The sequence below is a fragment of the Nelumbo lutea genome, chromosome 1, assembly GCF_056320005.1.
Source record: "Nelumbo lutea isolate HS-2025 chromosome 1, American lotus-T2T, whole genome shotgun sequence".
Lineage (NCBI taxonomy): Eukaryota > Viridiplantae > Streptophyta > Magnoliopsida > Proteales > Nelumbonaceae > Nelumbo > Nelumbo lutea.
The window spans coordinates 19,597,240-19,618,487 of NC_142684.1; the positions used below are offsets into that span (position 1 = coordinate 19,597,240).

At 38.7% G+C, this 21,248-nt stretch overlaps 1 protein-coding gene across 9 annotated transcripts in view; it reads right to left on the reverse strand.

Annotated features, from left to right (window-relative positions):
- Window positions 1-255: 255 nt before the first annotated feature.
- The window catches only part of LOC148873843 (RNA helicase family protein), a 108,776-nt gene continuing 87,783 nt past the window's right edge, over window positions 256-21,248 (reverse strand). For 5 of the 9 annotated variants that reach the window (XM_088963662.1, XM_088963661.1, XM_088963658.1 and 2 more), the window contains 3 exons: window positions 16,472-16,551; window positions 1,962-2,167; window positions 256-791 (listed from right to left, as the gene is read on the reverse strand). In XM_088963662.1, coding sequence (XP_088819788.1) covers window positions 2,020-2,167; window positions 16,472-16,551 — 228 coding nt within the window. In that variant the 3' untranslated portion in view covers window positions 256-791; window positions 1,962-2,019. Of the gene's footprint in view, window positions 792-1,961; window positions 2,168-16,471; window positions 16,552-21,248 lie in introns of those variants that run through there. The other 4 variants (XM_088963663.1, XM_088963659.1, XM_088963665.1 and 1 more) reach the window with 2 other exon arrangements.

A 21,248-nucleotide genomic window follows, 5' to 3' on the forward strand; every position in this document is an offset into this window, starting at 1 on the left:
AGGTTCAAAATTTCGATATGCATCAGGCTATATGAGTCCTTCCCAATACGCCCATACAGCGAGTGTTTTGGGTCAGACAGTGGTTCAGGAGATGGACATGCTTTAAACCAACCCCCCTGAACCAGATTTGAAAATATAAATAAAAAAAATAGAGAAACAGGCACCAATACAGGCCGGCGTATCGGTTGTATGAACCCCTTGTTCTTTAGTTTTTGTTAATATAGTCTCTTAAAAAAAAAACAAACACTCAAGGACTGCAGTTCAACTAATGTTCCACAGTAGCATCGCAAAACTATGGATCAAACAGAAAACGGGTTCAATACAATTTAGTTCAGGTTCAACTATCAGTCTCAATCCAGACCCGTGCATCAGCTAACCAAACTATTACAAGTGAATAAAATTGAACCATCAGCTGAAATTTTTTCTTTACCGTTTAATTTAACGATCTAGTTCTATGATTCTAACTTCTCAAGTTTTGTCACCAGGACTGACAGTAAAGCAAAGGTACTGAAGATCCAATCTTTATTAAACCTGACTCTTGATTACTATTGTTCTAGATGCTCCTCTTTTGCAGAAACACCATCCTGTGTCATCAAGGTGAACCTTTTAGGACAATGAAAGTTAAATGGTCTGCTGCATTTATATCAAGCGAAGCTTATGTACAACATCTTCTGGCACTTTGGAATCACATGCAGCACCCAATATATGCTTAAAGATGTTGAAAATGGATTTTCACAAACTCTCTTGCATAGACGGACAAAACAACCAAAACTCTTCGGAAGCTTCAAACCCTATGGATCCAAGAATTGAATAGTCTGCATTACATCAACTGTGGTGCAAAACAATAATAAACTAGCACAAGTGGATGTTTATGCCCAAAAATATGACTCTAAACAAAGGAAGCACCTCAATTGAGTTCAAAAGATCTTACATGAGACAAAAAACATTATAAGGACCTTATAGATTAGGGAAAATTCCCAATTAGTGGGTATTTTGGTGACCCAACTTTCTTGAATAGAAGAGGCAAGGATTTAGGACTGTTCATTTTTTATCAATGTTTGAATGGTTGATAAAGAAAATTAGATGATACTTGAAGGGCACTTGCATCTTTTTAAATGTCACTTAATGGCTGGTTAAGGGCTGGTTAATGGTAGGTACTAAATTGGCATGTTTTGAAAGTTTCAGGACCAAAATGGCACTAGGCCCAAAGTACAGGGTACTAATCGGGAATTTTCCCTTATTGATAAATCAATAGGAATGTATAGGGGAACAAATAAAAAAATATGCAACATAAAAAGGTGAGCAACTGAACAAGGACAATCAATATGTTACTTAAATTTATACCTAACGCCCTGAAAGCAGTTATTTTTCTTCTGGCACAAACTCTAATGGAGCCCTCTCCAAATACTGGTCTGATTGATGTGCAACACCTTGTATCAGACAAGACCCAAGTCACCTCTTCCATGCCCAAGCAAATACTTTTCATGGAAAAGCCCAAATTGTTGGACCTATCACCCATATCTGTCCTATGTCCTGTGCACCAGCCGGTAAGATTATATGAATACCAGCTTCTTGGGATTGGACCATTTAAATCTTCTTAGGGGGCGCTCTTTTTTTGGATTTTGAGAGGGGGGAAAGTTGGTTAATGGGATTTTGGTTCCCATTGACCAAGAATCCCATGTTCTTTTTTCAGATTTATGTGGAGATCAGGGAAAGTTTATTTTCCTGGGAAGTGATACCCATCTCCTAGGTGGGTTAATTACCTTCCCAACTAGGGGGAAGTTGCCAACACTTGAATGGGACAAAAATACCCCTTTTAATAATGGATTTTTATAGCTAAAATGGTCATTGCCTTATTTACATAAGAAATAAAAGATCATGAGTAAATGCACTTACCCGGGTAAGTGTTTCCCAGAAAAAACTTACCCAGGTAACTGCATTCACCCAGGTAAGTAACTTACCAAAAAGCGAACAGGGCCTCAATTCCAACGGAAATAGAAAATGCCTCATGGGATGTAGTCAGTATGCAACAGGATTGCCTCTTTGGTGTTCATAAAAGTGAGGAGCTGCCTCTATCAGCCAAGAAGGATCAATAGCAGTGACATTGCGCATGTATTGTCGATCAGTTGAAACAAGAGAATGGAAGATAACCCACTTTGGATTAACTCTGCAGAAAAGGAAACAAAGTTTCAGAAGTGGTATCATGCAAATTTTGCATCTGCTTCATCAAGATGCAAAGTTCAAAACAAACCAAGGGGAAAAAAGTTGGGTGCAAATTAAACTTTTAATGGAAGCATCAGGGAGAAGACATGGTACAATATCTCTATCATGATGTGAGACATTTTACGCATAATAGTTGCACCTGGACTTCAAATAGATACTTCACTTTATTTTCTCTTTCTGCCCAAAAATGTATATTTGGATTTTACATATAGCATATTGTCATACAAAAAAAAGAAAATATTATCCATCTCATTTACCATAAAATATTTCATACTTGTTAATGGTTCAGTTCTAGGTCTGAAATAAGAAAGAAAGAAGAAAGAATAGAAGAGAAAGAAGACGAAGGGTGTTAGAGTCGGCTGTAGAAGGGTAGTATAGACTTTTTATGTTAAGTTATTATATTAGTTGTTCAGCTGATTTTGCTCTCACTTAAGTGAGGGCACAATAGTAATTCTTGTATATTTTAGAAGGGTATAAATAAAAGAGTGGCCGACTAGAGAAGGGGGACTTTTCTCTCTAGTTTGGCTGAAACTATTCTTTCTCTCCTCCTCCTCCTTCTCCCTCTCTTTCTTCTGATCTGGACTTATACGAACATCTAATCTGAGTTTTCTCAAAGGGAATAGAGAGAACGGCTGGAGAAAAATCACTCACTCTCAGCCGACCTTCTTATTTATATGTTATGCGTCTTGGTGTACAAAGACTAATGTCCCTATTTGAGTATGGGAAACAACTTAAAACAAAGATAAAAAGGACAACATAACTCTAATAAAAAATAAAAGACCAAACTACCCTTATGATTGCTGATTCTAACATTCCTTCGCAAGCTGGTGAGTATGTCATATAATCTCAGCTTGTTACATATGTAGCCCACTCTCCCCCGGCTCAACTGATTTCATAATTCACATGTATTGTACTTATCACTCCACTGAGCACATTTTCTCTTACAAAGTGGCAATTAACTTCTATGTGTTTTGTTCTCTCATGGAAAACTGGATTAGAAGAATGTGGATTGTAGTTTGGTTGTCACAATACAACTTCATAGGGCTGTCAATTGAGAATCCCATCTCCTGCAAAAGGTTCTTCAACCACACTAGTTCACATGTAGTGTGTGTCATGGCTCCATATTCATCTTCAACACTACTCCTTGCAATTTGTTTCTTGCTCTTCTATGTCACCGGATTCCCCCAAGAAAGAAACAATACTTTGTAGTGGATCTTCTTTCAAAAATTGAGGCAGCCCAATTGGCATCTTTGTAACCCTCTATCTCAAAGACTTCCTCTAGTCCTGTATAACAAGCCACGAACTGGAGCTCCCTTCAAATATCAAACAATCCTTAGAACTGTATCCCAAATGGATGTTAGACAGTGTATGCCCTTAGCTCCAATAAGATTGATGTACAAATACATTTATTGTAAATGAATCATGGTACATAATTGCTTCATATTATGATTGGTGTGTTTCTGTGTAATTACCCCTTAAACTGGACACATATGAGACTCGCGTTAGTTAGAATGTTCTCAGTCGTTGGATAGACTTGGGGAGTTTATCCTGCCAAGGTTGACACACTAATGTGCTGCTAAAGAAGTTGGGGCATCTTGTCTCAGCTGCTAGGGTTGGACCCGAAGCACGTGTGTGTTTGTTTGAAGCACTGAACCCGGACATTCTTTTCTTCAGTTATGCCCTGGACCTTGGAGACTGATGGGCAAAACTGGAATGTTACACATAACCCCTAGACTTGATTATGGTACTACATTAGGTATCAGATCGGGCTGTCTTTGATATGCCAATTAGTGAAATCCTTTGGGGGTCAAAACCTGCGTATGTTGGGGCAATTTGAGAATTCACTCGAGTGGGTGATCATAGTGATAGGATCAGCCCCTTTGTCAGACAAAGTGAATGATCGGGACTGCACTTTCTCTGATGAAAACCAAAATTGTCGGCAATCGATTTCAACCGTGTTTGAGATTTGTTTTGCAAAATATATTTATATGATAATATATATATATATATATTATGTTTTACGAAAAAGTGTTTGCAAAAAGATTTTAATTCTTGGGACCCATCCGAGCATAGAGTGCAACACTGCACCTTGCAGTCAGGGGAGAGGTCCTTCCTTGTCGGGCAGTGTGAGATCATTATGGGTTGAGAGGTTAAGTGTAAGAGACCATTGGGAGTTGTTTACCTGATGGGCTATATCTTACTTAAGTCCATTGTCCTTGGGCCTTCATATGATGGTTGGACTCAAGGATCACTTAATTGTAAATGTTGGACCCATTAAGAGCCCATACTGATGGACTTAGGGGTTCACTATACTTGATAGTGAATTCGGCTAGGCCTTTTCTTAGAAGCTGAGCTGAACCCATGTGGACTTATGTAAGGTCATTGTTGGGGTCCCACGCCATACAAAGTGAACCTAAATGGGCCAGCAACTACCTAGGGAGTAGGGACATGAGTAACTTGCTTAATGGGCCTAAAGCCAATGATTATTTGGATTAATCAAGATGTCACATGACAGCTTAAGCAGTCATGTAACATGGGTGAACATGGGTTTGGATAAGGGTCTGGAGCATCCATTTTGATAAGAGGATAAGTCTTATCCAGTAAGAGAGTCCAAATCCAAATAAATAAAGATTTAGATTAGGAACCTCCTAATCCAATTAGGAGAGGTGCTCCTTAAGGAGAGTTCGACTTGCTCCAGATCACTCTGCTATCAACTCTCTCTCTGCTCTTGCCGCCCCAGGAACCCTAATTCGTTCTCTCCTTGGGTGACTGATCTTGATTAGTTTTGTTTCTGATTTTTGCAAGAAAATATCAGAGAAAATTCATGCTCACCTCCCTTGTACGATCCAAAGATTTGGATTGCAGTTTTGTTGAAAACTGCATTGCTGAACCGGCTTCATTCCAAGCTACACCATCTTCAGTGGAGGCTGGTTTTGGGATTTAATTTGGGCGTGAACTACGACTTTGGGAGCTACATTTGTGGAATCCGTATCAAGTATACTTCTCCCTCTAGTTTGGTTTCAGATTTGGTCCGTTTTCGATGCAAGAACAATCACTGAAAAATGCAAATTTTCTAAATCAGGGAATAGGATTCTCAGAAGGCTGAAAGAAAATTTTTGAAATTTTGCCCAACCATCTAGCATGGTTCGGCCATCCATATGATGGATTTCACCTTCCTTCAATGGAACCCGAGGATTCTATATAAATAGGTTCACCACACCAACTGCAAATGATGTACACGACCGAGTAATAGTTAAGTAGTTCAACTTACTCACCAACCTTCTGTACCTCCTACGATCTTCAAACTCTTCACCTGTATCAGTACTTAATTTGACATTTGGTTCCATGGGTGTTTTAGCTAGTTTGGCACCTAATAGTCTTGTCTCCTCTAGCAAGTCAAGAACATACCTTCTTTGGTACAAGTTAATACCATGCCTCGACCTTGCAACTTCTATTCCCCAAAAATACTTTAGTTCCCCAAGATCTTTTGTTTGAAAGCGATCATGCAAAAAAACCTTTAATCTATCAATCCCTACACTGACTACCAATTATGACAATATCATCTACATATACCACCAACTAAATCTTCCCAGCTTCAGATTCATGGCTGAACACATAATGATCAACTTAACACTGTTTCATACAAAAGTCTTTTACTACTTCACTGAACTTGCCAAACCACACACGTGGAGATTGTGATAGATTGCCTTCTTAAGTCTACAAACCTTACCATCCTCCCCTTGAGCAACAAGCCTTTGTGGTTGCTCCATGTATACCTTCTCAAGGTCACCATGTGGCATTTTATTATATCATGCTATAAAAGGAGCCAATAATACACAGTGTTTTAAAAGGCATGGGAGGGCCTCAAGGTGAGGCACTCCCAAAACGCCTTGAGGTGTATGTCAGAGGCGCTGACACCTCTGAGGCATACGCCTCAGGTGCAACAAGTGTATGCCTCATACGCTTTTTCATGAGGCATGTTATAGGTGTACAGCTCATATGCTTTTTTCATGAGGCATGCTAGAGGTTTGTGCCTCGTGTCACGCCTCCGTGTTTTAAAACATTGATTATACATTGCTGCTAAAGATATCAAAACTCGGACAGATCCAATCTTGGCAACTGGAGAGAAGGTTCCTGTGTAGTCAACTCCATATAACTAGGAATAACCTTTAGCCCACCAATCGATCCTTCAACCTATCCACACTTCCATCTGGTAAATACTTTATAGTATGCACCCACTTACATCCTACAGCATGCTTAACAGGAAGGAGAGTTGTAAGCTCCAACATGTGATTATGTGAAAGTGCAAACAACGCCTCCTCCATTGCTTGGCACCTCCTTAGGGAGGTGATAGCTTCCTAGACATTCTTAGGAATAGAATCAAAGGATAAAAGATAAACAAATTGTCAATGGAAAGCAAAAAAGTGAAATAAAAACATAATTGGAAGTGGGATGAGAAGTACAACTGTGTTTATCTTTCTACAATGCAATAGGAAGATCAAGGTCAGAAGGAAAGGAAACAACTGTTGGATCCATTGACGAAGAAGGGATTAGAGGAGGAGCCAGTGCCCATATGTGAGCATACACTTGTGTGATTGGTGGTCTTTCAATAGTAACCTACATTGGAGGAAACACTAGAGGAGAGGGAGGAACATCAGGCCTCGTAAAGAAGGGAATAGATTCAAAGTAAGTGACATTTGGACAAACGAATGAATGATGGGAACTGTAATTGTAAAATTTATGCCCTTTTTGGGTTCTAGAATATCCAAGAAAGATGCTTTTTGTAGCACATGCGTCTAGCTTGTCTATTTCAGGCTTTAAATTATTAACAAAACATACACAACCAAAAATTGTGAAAGTAAGGGGAAATGGAGATAGAGTAGGAAACCAGATTGAGAAAGGAGAATGACTTCCAAGGATAGACATGGGCATCCGATTGATGAGGAAACATGATGCAAATACAACAATACTCTAAAAACATTTAGGAGCATTCATGTTGTGCATAATGGACTAGACAATTTCGAGTAAATGTCATTTCTTCCGTTCAGCCATGCTATTCTGTTGTGGTAAGTACAAGAAGTTTGATGAATTACATAGTGTTTCTCTAAATATTGTTGAAATGGTGTTGAACAATATTCCTTGGCATTATCAAAATAGAGAATTTTAATATGAACACCAAGTTGATTATGAATTTCAACATGAAATTTTTGGAAAATAGAGAATAGTTCATTTCTTTCTTTCACAAGATAAAGCTGAATAGTCATCGCAAAAACTACAAAATAAAGCCATGTCATCCTTTATCTTTCACAAGATAAAGACATGTCATCCTCAAAATCCAACTATCAACTCTAGGACTAAAGGTAACTCTATGATGTTTCCCATATTGGCACGACTCACAATCCAAAGAAGAAGATGACTTAATGACGAAACAAATAACTTGAGTGCCTTGAGAAACAGATGACCAAGCCTGCACTGTCATTGAGGAGAAGTGAGGGAAGATTGGAGTGCTACTTTTGGACCACCACCATCAAGATAATACAAGCCACCAGCTTCATGCCCTTCACCAATCTTCATCTCCGTCTTGAGATCGTAAAAAACACAACGGGTAAAAGGTGCTGGAAAAATTAAGAGACTTCGTCAATCTATTGACAAACACGAGGTTCAATGGGAATTTGGGTACATATAAAACAAAGGATAAAGATAAAGATGTAAAGTCAACATTACCAACACCACAAATAGGAGAGGTAAAACCATTAGCTAGGGTAACTATTTGGGATGTAGAAGACTGAGATAGAGAAGAAAACACACCTGGAGTCCAAGTCATATGATTGGAGGCTCCAGATTTAATACTCCAATGGGAACGTTTGGATGCCAAACAAGCCATACCTAAGTAAGAAAGGGTGGTTGTGTTCTACAGAAAGGAAACCTGAAGAAACCTTTCATACTCACCATGTGGGACATTCACCATTTCCTTCCTAGATGCACTTGTAGATGTGGAAGGTAGATCAGCTTGTTGGTTCTCACTAACTGCACCACTACCACTTGTCACAGTTTGTTGGTTCTCACTAACTGCACAATACACGCTTCCTAGGACCATTGCTCCGTCCTCAAGCATGACCTCCCCCTGAATCTCGACAGCCACCTCGTCCACCAGTACAATTAAGCATAAGACCACCTTGGCTCCCTTGGACTCCACATCCACCTCCACCACCTTAATTCCCACAACCTCCCCCTCTTGCCACCACAAAAGCATACCTATCAGAGAGGGTAGGACTCTCTAAAGGTACAATTAAGCATAAACACCTCCTCAAGAGAGGGAAAGGCAGATCCACCTAGTATTTGTGCTCTAACTGGCTCATATTCAGATTTCGATCCCACTAAAAACCTCATTACATCAAGTAGTTCTCATTGCTGCTGTTGAATTTTAGCATCTAATGTCAAGGGATGATACACATTAAACTCATTCCAAATATTTCTCATACTAGCATAATATTCCTCTAGGCTTTGACTTCCCTACTACAGATTAAAGTACTCTTGATAAAGTTGATACACTCTAGTAGTGTTACCTTGGCCACAATAGAGTTTCTTAGCATGGTTCCAAATCTCCTTGGTTGTATCCAAAAACATAATCTATGCATCCTCTTGTTCCCATTCACTATACCCCTAAGATTCAATTGAGGCCTTTTCCTCCACATGTTCTACCTTCTTGGCTCTAAGAAAAACATCCAATGGCTTAGCCCATGGAACATAATTCTCACCATTTAATTTGATCGATGTCATCTATACATTAAGGTAAATGGGGGAACCATAACACTTGATTTATTACCACTATTCTCTCCAATTGTTTCCATTGGTTAAAAAAAGATAAACTTCAATCACCAATATCACCCTACACTATTCAGCACTCACTACAGTGCACCACAAGTTGGTAATTATTGCTGAAACAGACAATGTCTCAGGTTTCAACAATAAAACTCACTGCTCTCACACATTCAGACACCAATAGGAAAGGAAAAATCACTCCCTAACCAACACTACTAGGTAATTGAAATCTGTTTGCTGGATTACAGCAGTCGAAGAAGAGGGAGAGGAAGAAGAAGAGAAGATCTGAGAGAGGTGGCTTAAACTCTTCAGCCAACCCAACAAGTTTATATAGATGATTATAAAATAATATTACATGAAAGGACTAGAATGCCCCTGATTAGTGATGGGACACCTAGACAAATAAACAATTAAAACATTAAACAGATTTAGGCCCAATAACTAAGAACATAAGACACAAATAAGACCAACTTAAACACTAATAACAACCGAACCAACACTCCCCCTCAAGCTAAGCATGGATGTCAATCATGTTTAGCTTGCCAAATAAGTCTGAGAACTTCGTTGAAGCTAGTCCTTTAGTTAACACGTCTGCAATCTGCATCTCGGAAGGATTATAAGGAATGCAGAGTTCTCTTAAGACAATTCTTTCTCTAACGAAGTGCCAGTCAATCTCAATGTGCTTTGTCCTATCATGTTGCACTGGATTATTTGCAATGTTGATGGCAACCTTGTTGTCATAGTACAGCCTGAGAGGACACTCGACCTTTACCCCGAGCTCACCAAGAAGGTTCTAAGCCACAATAGTTCTGCAACACCATAGGCCGTAGCTCGATATTCAGCCTCTGCACTCGATCTAGCAACCACATTCTGCTTTTTACTTCGCCATGTAACCAGATTTCCTCCAACAAACGTGCAATACCCAGAAGTAGACTTCCTATCCCCAATAGAGCCAATCCAATATGCATCAGTATACACTTCAATTTCAATTTTATTGTGTTTTTTGAACAAAATTCCTTTTCCTGGGCAAGTCTTCAAGTACCTGAGAATTCTTTCCACTACTCTCATATGAGGAATATTTGGAGAGTGCATGAACTGGCTAACTACATGTACAGTATTAGCAATATCCAGTCGAGTGAGAGACAGATATATCAGCTTGCCTACCAGTTTTTGGTATCTTTCTCTATCAAGGTAGTCCTCTCCAACTGATTCCTATAGACCATGGTTCTGCTCTATTGGAGTATCCGCTGGTCTACACCCCATCATACCTGTCTCCCCTAGTAGGTCAACGACATACTTCCGCTGACATATATAGATGCCCTTTTTTGTTTTAGCAACTTCAATTCCAAGTTAGTATCTCAGATGGCCCAAGTCTTTGATCTCAAACTCAGAAGCCAAGAACTCCTTTAATCTTTTTATCTCTTCCGGATCATCCCCTGTAATTACCATATCATCCACATAGACGATTAACACCGAAGTCGGCTATTTTGTTTCCTTATGAACAAAGTATGATCTGCACCACTTTGAGTGTATCCCACTCTCTTCATGGCCCCATAAAGTCTCTCAAACCAAGCCCGAGGAGACTGCTTAAGGCCATATAATGCTTTCCTCAGTTTACATACTTTCCCATCAAAGCCATAACCTGGTGGAGGATCCATAAATACTTCATGTAGATCACCATTTAGAAAAGAATTTTTTACATCCAACTGATGTAGTTCCCATGAGAAATTTGCAGCCAATGACAATAAGACCCGAATTGTGTTGAGCTTCGCGACTAGAGCAAAGGTCTCTTTGTAGTCAATCCCTTCCTTTTGAGTAAACCCCTTTGCCACAAGTCTGGCCTTGAATCTTTCAAGGGAACTGTCCTCCCTATGCTTTACAGTGAACACCCACTTGCATCCTACAGTGCTCTTCCCTTCTGGTAGATCCACTAATTCCCAAGTCTTTGCTTTCATTAGGACTTTCATTTCCTAATTCATAGCCTCTTTTCATCTTGGATCAGACACTGCTTCTGATTACCTAGTAGAAACATGCACTGAGGAGAGAGTAGACACAAATGAATAATAACGAGGAAATAAACATGAGTAAGAGACAAATTCAGCAATGGGGTGTCGGATAGAACAAGAGCGGGTAGACTTACAAAGAGCAATAGGGAGATCCAAATCAGAAGTATGAGTGATAGGATTACCTGAAGTTGCTGAGGCAGATTGATCCGAGTCCGATTGATTGCTGCCATGAGTTGGAAGGTCTTTTTTCCTTCTGTTGTAGGTGATTCTTATATCTTTCTATTGCTTACTGGTGTCTCCAGTTACATCTGCAACATCAAGAATGGTAACAGGAGTAATGGGAGCCTCACTAGGTTCACCCGGGATGCTACAACTATGAGGATCAGGAGGAGAGGATGGAAGGCCTGAGGCAGAGAGAGGCACAAAACAGGAGGGGGAAGGAGAATCCAAAGAAGAATCCTATTTCATCCCACTAGTCTCCCCCTGAAGAGGATTCTGGGAAGAACGAAAATAGGAGCGAGACTCAAAAAAAACCACATCTTTTGTGACATACTTCTTCTTGGTGATGGGATCATAACACTTGTTACCTTTTTGGGTAGAAGAGTACCCTAGAAAGATCCCTTTCGTAGCCCTAGGATCCAACTTGGACTTCTTTGGATCCTTAACATGTATAAAGCACACACAACCAAAGACCCTAGGTGGAAGAGGAAAATCTGGAAGATTAGGGCAAAGGACAGCTTGAGACTAGTATTGCTTGGGCACCTTGTGCTGAAATAATAAAGCTCGAGCGATCTCTAATAAGTGTCTATTTTTGCGCTCAGCAACCCCATTTTGTTGAGGGGTACTAGCACAAGATGGCTGATGTATCATGCCAACATCCTCCATGAACAGGTTCAAGGACCTTTCAAAATATTCCGCAGCATTGTCTAAACGGAATTGCTTAATCTTCTTGTCAAATTGAGTCTCAATCATTTTACAAAATTCCATGGTTATCCGTGGCACTTCATCACGTCCTTTTAACAAGTAGATCCATGTGCATCGTGAATAGTGATCAATAAAACTGATAAAGTAACGAAAGCCATCCATAGAAACAAGGGGTGAAGGGCCCCAAACATCATAATGGACCAAATCAAAAGGAGCTTGAATTTCATTACTAGAAATTGGATAAAGGGTTCTACATTGTTTTGACAACTAACACAATTCACAAACTAAACTTTGACTCGAAATACCCTTAAATAATTCAGAAAACAGCCCTTGCAATGATGAAAAAGGTAAATGACCTAGCCTAGCATGCCACAAGTGTAACCTAGCTATTGACTCCTCATTATTCTGACTACTGGTTGCAGATGATTGTAAGGCCGAACTTATTTCTGCATCAAAATAGTAGAGATCTCCACACTCATGACCGCTCCCAATCATTCTCTTCGTCAATCTGTCCTGAAAGACACAATGAGTAGGAAAGAAAGTTACACTACAGTTTAAAATCTTGGTAAGCTTCAAAACAGATAAGAGATTGGAAGTAAGATTGGGAACATATAGAACAGATTTAAGAGGCTCTTACTTAGGTCAACTCCCCCTTTCCCCGAGATGGTGGAGAGGGAACCATCAACAACCCTCATCTTATCTTGGCCAGACATCAATTGGTAAGAACAAAATAAAGAGGACATGTGTGTCATGTGGTCAGTGGCACCAAAATCAATAATCCAAGAAGTAGAGTCAATAGAACTAGTTGTACTATAAGCAAAGACAATATCTGATTTGGCAAGAGAGGTGGAAGCAAGAGAATTAGTCCTTAGACGGGTTAAGACCCGGCTAAGGACCTCTACCTCATCAGTAGTGAAACCCAAGGATTCGGATGTAGGGAAATTAGCAGTCTGTCCCATGGGAGAAGATGCAACTGTAGATGTGTTCTCCGAGCTACCACCACTGTGACTAGTAACATGATTCCCACTTGCTGGTTGATTCTGTTGGGGCTTCCTATCTTTCCTTAAAGCAACTAGTTTCAGATTGGGATAAAGAAACCAACAAGTCTCTTTTACATGCCCTTCACCACCACAATGAGAGCACTTAAGATGCCTCTTATCTGAATGCTTGCTCCCCTTTTGGTTTGAAGAAATTAGGGCTGAATGTTCAACAGACTCTTCGGCTGGCTGTGTTTGAGTGTCAACTTGCATCTCTTTCCTCATAACCTCTTCATTCCTTACTAATAGATATGATGTAAATCTGGTAGTTCATCCCTACCCAAAATTTGTGACCTTATGCTCTCAAACATTGGCTCTACCCTCCTCAATTTGTTTATCATGCCTCTCCTTGTCTTTTGCATTCTCCCAATCAAGAATAAGATGGTGATTGAGCTCTTCCCATAATCCTTCTAGGGTTGCAAAATATGTTGCAACTGTCATGTCTCCTTGTCTCAATGCAGCAATGTCTTGGTTCAGCCTATAAATTCTGGCATTGTTCTTTCTCTGTCCATAAGTTTTAGAGACTTTCTCCCAAATCTTAGCAGCAGTCGGAAAGTGTCGAACAGTCCTGGCCACTCTTGAAGTCATCGAAGCAAGCAGCCAAGACATAACAATAGCATTTTCCCTACGCCATACTGCATACTCCATACTACCCACCGCAGGTTCCTTTTTCTGTCCATCTAGATAACCCGCAAGATCTCGGGAAGTAATGAAGAGCATGGCTGAAACAAACCATTCTCTGAAATTATATTTATCTAACAGTACACTGGTGATCTGCAAGCTATGCAGATTTGGATTTTCCAGATTAGGAGACCGACCACCAGGTCTATTATCCCTAGAAGACACTTCCCCCGATATTGAAGACATCTCCTTCCTCTTACAGTGATCACAATTGAAAAACTCAGTGCAAAGAGCAAAATTTCAGACTTACCGAAGCTGTTGCAGGCCTGCAAACCCCTTGTAACAGAACTGAAACCAAGAACACTCCACTTCTGTACAGTGCAGAACTCTTCTGGACTGGACTGGACTTTGATTTCTGCTGTAGTAGACTGTGACCAACTGTACGAACCGAACTAGGACTGTCGAAGTCAGCCCTTCCACCAAGATCTGTTCCACACAGTTCTCTCTTAGCAGCCGAATGGCTACTACCTGCTGTAAGGTGTCTAGCAGGGCATCAATTTCTGGAGCAAACTCCCCTTGGGCCCTACAACCAAGGGAAACACTAGATACAGACCTTGCTGTGCTCTACGGTCAGCCCTAGGGTTTCTTCACAGCGACCAAGACAGAAGAGAGAAAAGAAAAGAAAGGAAAAAAAGAGAAGGACCAAAAGGTGACGGCTGTAATCAGACAAACGAACCTTGCTCTGATACCATGTTTGCTGGATTACAGCAGTCGAAGAAGAGGGAGAGGAAGAAGAAGAGAAGAAGATCTGAGAGGCGGCTTAAACTCTTCAGCCGACCCAACAAGTTTATACAGATGATTATAAAATAATATTACATGAACGGACTAGAATGCCCCTGATTAGTGATGGGACACCTAGACAAATAAACAATTAAAACATTAAACAGATTTAGGCCCAATAACTAAGAACATAAGACACAAATAAGACCAACTTAAACACTAATAACAGCCGAACCAACAAAATCCACTCTTAATGGGGTGGAAACACCATGCCAACAACCAGTTATAGATCTGTTCACAAATCAGCCCTCTTCAAGTAAACGAGTAGAGGGTTTCTAACATCCAACTGAAATGAGCACCACAGCAACTACTGGAGGCATGACTACCTCCTAAAGGGAAAAATGATCAACCCTCTTTGGTCCCTTGTTGATCTTCAAACTATGTGATGAGATAACCCCAAAATACAGGACTGATATGGTGATGCAGAGGAGAAAAAACAAAAGAAAAACCAGAGCTCTAATACCATGTTAATGGTTCGGTTAGCACTGGTTCATTTCTAGGTCTGAGATGAAAAAGAAAGAACAGAAGAGAAGAAGAGGAAGAGAATAGAGAGAACGGCTGGAGAAAAATCACCCTCTCCCAGCTGACTACCTTCTTATTTATATGTTCAGTGTCTTGGTGTACAAAGACTATTATGTCCCTAATTAAATACGGGACACGTAACTTAAACAAAGATAAAAAGGACAATTTAACTCTAGTAACATAGCAAAAATACCATACTAGTACTACCCTTGTGACTGCTGACTATAAAACTTCAGAGTTTTTCCAAGCAGGGTTGTGAATCACATGAGCGACCAGGTTAATATTTCATACCAATTACATCCACACTAAATGTTTCATACCAGTTTCACCCATACTAAAATCCAATAGTAATATATTTCAGGTGTATATGTAATCACTTGGCTGAGCTATTGTGAATTGCATGAGCCCGTCAGGATTATTTAAGACTGACTGACAGTCAGAAAAATTTGCAAATCATTAGTGCACATGTGATATTTTGGATTTATCATTCACAGGCATAAGAAACTGGCATCAAAGCTAATTTCTAGTTTACCTATCAGTAAGATTATTAAAACATGCCTAACTTTTTTTTTTTTTTGCTAAAATATCTATGATTCCATTTATGGTCTGAAATGAAAAGATGATAGGGGGAAGCTGGAGTGAACTCCAGCTCACCAATCAATTGATCAGAATGCATATATTCCAACCAATACACACACACACACACACAAGAATGGCATCATATTTTATGAAAGTATGAGCAGTGGAGTCAATAGAAGATGATGGCTCACTGATTCCTTTTGAAGGTGAAATTGCAGCATTCATTTTGATAACTTCTGCACCTGAAGAAATATCCCATACCTTAGTGGTAGTGGGAATGTTGGGAGACCAGATACATCTCAGCGGGAATGGTGTTGCTTCCCCAGTCAAGAGAGCATAAAAGTGAGACTTAACTGTAAAAGCTCCATTTGGATAAATATCCCATACCCTTCTACCAATATTTAAATGTTGGTACAACAACTTGAAGATTTTAATACAAGTCGATATGTAAAGTGATGAAGCACGGAATATGCATTATTTTATTAAAATAGAAAATGATTTTAATGCAAAAATTGATATATAAAATGATGAATCACAGAGTATGCACCATCACACTGAAAATCACAATCACAAATAGCACATGAAAAAATTTACCACTAATAGAATCGATGCTAATGCACAATGCACATGATATCATAGATGTGACCACCAAAAGGATTTACAGTCACAATATAGATATTGTGACCACTAATGCACATGAAAAGGTTTACAGTCACAATCACAAATAGCAAAGAACCACCAAAAGAATCGATGCTAATGCACAAATTAGTAGGAAAGGCAAAAAATTGAGAACATTTTCAAGCCTAGATATCATAGATGATGGCACATGAACTGATGAAGCAAGAAGTTTTTTACAAAAACCATAAAGTATTTTACACAAAAATCCCCCCTACAAACCTGAAGAGAACAGATGATGGATGGATGTAAACTTCTTGAGAACCTCGAACAGTCTTGTACATCCCACCCTTACTGAAGGTCTATAACAAGATAAGACACATTTTAGATTATGTGACATCAATGAACATGGAAATGAGTAATAATGGATAATCGGCCAGATTATTCTGGCTAATATAACAGTTTTCTTGGATTAACCTTCTGACTGATGAGAACTAAGCAGCGTTATAGTCCTATCCATGCCAGGAAGGGAGAAAAAACCAAATTATATTCCTTCTATATTTAACATGCTTGTAGGTAAAGGTACCAATTTACATTTGACTGAATTACTTTCAAAATCAAAACATCATTCATTATAAAAATCAAAATGACATAAATTTGAATAACATGTCAAACATAGAAAGCATGCATGTTACTTTCCAAGGCATATGAGTTCTCTGTAATTGTAACAAATAGTGGCAATAATGACTCCAATAAATATTAGATTAACAAATGTTTATGGTTATATAACTTTGTAAATCATGTAGCAACTACAGGTTGAGTTTTCCAGTTTTTCTTGATTCCCAGTTCACAGTGAGTATTTATTCTTGACTAACACACACAAATGCTGTTTCCAACATTCTTTTATCACTAGCTAGATCAAAAACTTTATTGTTTTCATCTTTTGATCAGCATGGATCAAAAAGATTTACTAGAGTAGTAAAGAGGTAAAAAGGGAATACTGTATCTAGGCAACCAATGATAGAAATTAGATTGTAAAAAATAGGAAAAAAAGAAAAAAGGTTCCTTGAAAGGGTCAGCCAAGTAAAACCAAACACACCAGAACTGAAATCAAAAGTGACAACTATTATAAGAGGGACACTCCCCCAATGCCATCTTCTAGACTACTAGGCACCAGAGCTAATATCATCTCTAACAAAATTAAGGGACATTCAAGGCTTCTCATTTTTCAAATGCCCAGACATAGATATGGGCACAGATAGAGGAAACAGGAATATGCCTTTGATATAGGACTGTTTGGGGAAATTTGTTGAACAGGTGGCCTGGTATTGGTGGACTGCTGCAGAAGCAAATAAATTTTGATCAAAGATCGTTTAAAGGCAAACCGTTTTATTGTAGTGAAATAGGCAGGCTTCTTGAAAGGATAGATAGAAAATTGAAGACTGGGACCTGCCTATGAAGAATTTTTCAATATAGAGTAACTGGGATAACTAAAAGAATAGATTGACTTTTGAGAATTGGTTGAAAAAAACAGTTCAGGGAAGAGATCTCTTTAGGATCAATTGAAAGTTAAAACGACAAATTGACTACCACTGAAGAAAAGAGTAATAATAGATCACTACTCTAGAGTTCCTGGTCAAGTGTCTAGGTCAAGGAATCACTCGATAGTTTTAGACACATTTCACAATCAAGAGAATTACAAGAGGAGAAATTTTAACACTTATTCCATCCTTCCAAGTATGAAGTTTACACCAATAATTATAGACCAATTTAAGGGGGACAATCTAAAGAGAAGGGAGATCCATCATATGGATGGCTGAACCATTAGGGTGGCTGGGCAAAATTTCAAAAATTTCTTTCTCCCCTCCAAGAATCGTCTTCCATGTTTTAGAAAAACTACATCTTTCAAGGTTCGTTCTTGAAACAAACCGGCCCAGATCTGTAACCAAGATTAAGGGAGGGATATACCTGATACGGAACCCACGAAAGTAGCTCCCAATGTAGGTGTTAACACCCAAAGAGATTACCAAATCCCACCTCCACTAAAGATGACATAGCTTAGGATGAGGCAGGATCAACAAAGCAATTCTCCAATCCTTCAGGTAGGATCACGCAGGGGATGTGAGCACAACTTCAGATTGATTCTTCTAGTAAGAAACAATATCAAGATCTGATCTTGATCACTCCAAGAATATGGAGATCGAACTGGGTAGGGCGGCAAGAGAAGAGAGAAGAACTGTATGCAAAAGTGTTTAACAGAAGGATTTCGCCCTCTGGGTTCAGCCTAGCCTCACTTTGTATGGCGTGGGACCCTAACATTGATCTCCACAAAAGCCATATGGGTTCAGCCTAGCCTCTGTTACAAGGCCTGACCGAATTTACTACTGAGTGCAGTGAACCCCTGAGCCCATCAGTATGGGCTCTTAGTAGGCCAAACATTTACACTAAATGGTCCTTGGGTCTAGCCACCTTATTAAGGCCCAAGGACTATGGACTTAAGTGAGACTAGCCCATCAGGTCTAAGCCCTAAATAGTCTTACACTTAACCTCTCAGTCCATAATGATCAAACATTGCCCGACAAGAGAAGACATCTCCCTCAACTGCAAGGTACAATGTCACACTCTCTACTCAGGATGGATCCTGGGAATTAAAACACGTTTGAAATCCACTACCGGCAGTTTAGGTTTCCATCAGAGAGAGTGTTGTCCCCGATTCTGTCACTATGATCACCCACTCAGGTGAATTCTCAAACTGCCCCAACATACTTAGGTTTTAACCCCCTCTAAGAATCTCATTGATTGGCATATCAAAGACAGGCCAATCCAACACCTAGTGCAGTACCACAATCGAGTCTAGGGGTTAGGTGTAACTTTCTAGTTTTGCCCATCTATCTCCAAGGTCAAGGGTTTCAAATAAACCTACACTACATGTGCTTCAGGTCTCACCCTGACAGCTAAGACAAGCCACCCCAACCGACTTGGCAGCACATTAGTGCCAGCCTTGGCAGGATAAACCTCCCCAGGTCTATCCAACGACTGTGAAGATTCTAAGCTAACACAAGTCTCATAAGTGTCCAGTTTAAGGGTATTACACAGAAACACACCATATATAACATGAATAATTATGTACTATTGTTCATTTACAATAAATGTCAAAAGTACATCAATCTGATCGGAGCTAAGGGCATACACTGTCTAACACAATCAGCCCTAATGCCCTAAAAAGTAACAATACAAAAATACAGCAAAAACAAAACTTAGCAAAACTCCTATATATTGGCACTTTCCTTCAAACTCTCCATTTGCTAAAATCTAGGGCTCGCATACAGGTACAAGCATTCCATTTGACATAGGGTGATCCATTGGATCAAGACTCTAGTGTTGTTCTCCTAGTTCACCTTTGATGGTATTTGGAGGAATTGGGAAGTAGTTGCTAAAAACTCCAAGAGAAAGGACAGAGTAGAGGTGGTATGGATCATGGTTTCAAATGTCGCAAAATTTCGCTAATGTTGCCCGACATATGTCGATGTCGAGGCTCACTGACATGAAAATGGATGGTAATATAAAAATTACATTATGTCGACAGTTTTTGCTAATTTCCTGTAAAAATTACATGATGGCTCATTGAAATTTCACTAATTTCCTATATTTCGGAAATGTCGACCAAATCAGTCCAAATAACAAAAAAAAGGAAGACAGTTTTTCCTATTATGTTGACAGGATATCGGCTAATGTACATTAATAATATAATATATTAGTATATTCTATTAATATAATACAATATATTAATATAAATTATTCCATTAATAATTTCTATTTAATATTTCAAATAAAATATTTATAAAAAAGAATTAACCAAAAATAAAAAAAAAGAATAAATTAATTACTTTATAATATAAAACATAAAATATTAACTAGTTAGTATTTTTAAAATATTTATTAAAATCAGAAAATGTTTATTAAATTTTATAATAAATCATAATAAATTCATTAAGTTTTATAAGACATTGGAATTTATCATAATCTTAATACTACAAAAAGGAGAAGCAGTTTATTAAATTTATAATAAAACATAATGTATTATAACTTTAATATTTAAATATCAGAATAAATGTATTTATATTTACTAATGTGAAATAAATATATTAGAATTTATAATAAATCAGAACTAAAAATAAGAAAAGAAAATATCGGATAACCTTGTAAAAACATAAAATGCATAATAAATCAGTAAATCGTCATTTACTAATTTGTTATTGATCTTAGTTTCTTAGCTTTATATAATGGTTGAGAATAAGATAATAGTCTAGAAATATGTATTAATGCAATCATTGCATATTTCCACATATTTCATAATATTTCCACAATGTCTCTAATTTCTACAATATTTCCCCTCCACATTTCCGGCATATGTCCTATATTTTGGTAAGTGACATTTCCATCGACATCGACATTTTAAACCTTGGCCTGGATACAACCAATTGAAGGTTTTGTAAAACTTAATTTTGATGGGAGTAGCCAGGTAATCCAGGCCCATCTGGAATTGGAGGGGTGGTGAGAGATGGAGAAAGGAAACTTATAGCACTTTTTTCTGGCGCCACAGGTATGGGGGACTCTCTCAAAGACGAACTTCTTGCTGCAATTCAAGGGGTGCAGATAGCTAGTGAGCTAAACTTGACAAATGTGGTGATAGAAGGGGACTCAAAAGTGGTGGTAGAATGGCTATGGAATCCTGAGTCTATTAATTGGTGCTACAAGAATATATGAAAAAATTTACAATGGGTGAGAAGATAAGCATATGGGATGGCGGGTGCTGTCTAAACAAGGGGTAAACAGGTCTATTTTATTAAGGGCACAGTTGTAATGTGTTTTTCTTTTGTATGAGAGGTAGCAGCTCGTGCCTCCCTAAGGGATGATTGTAAAGACTTTACATAAGGTACACTAATAAAACTCAATTTACTCATAAAACATATCATTGGACAAGAAGAAAGAACATGGAAAAGTAGACATAGGGATATTCCTGATCAAGTCATGCTATTTTGGCATTCTTAAGGAGAAG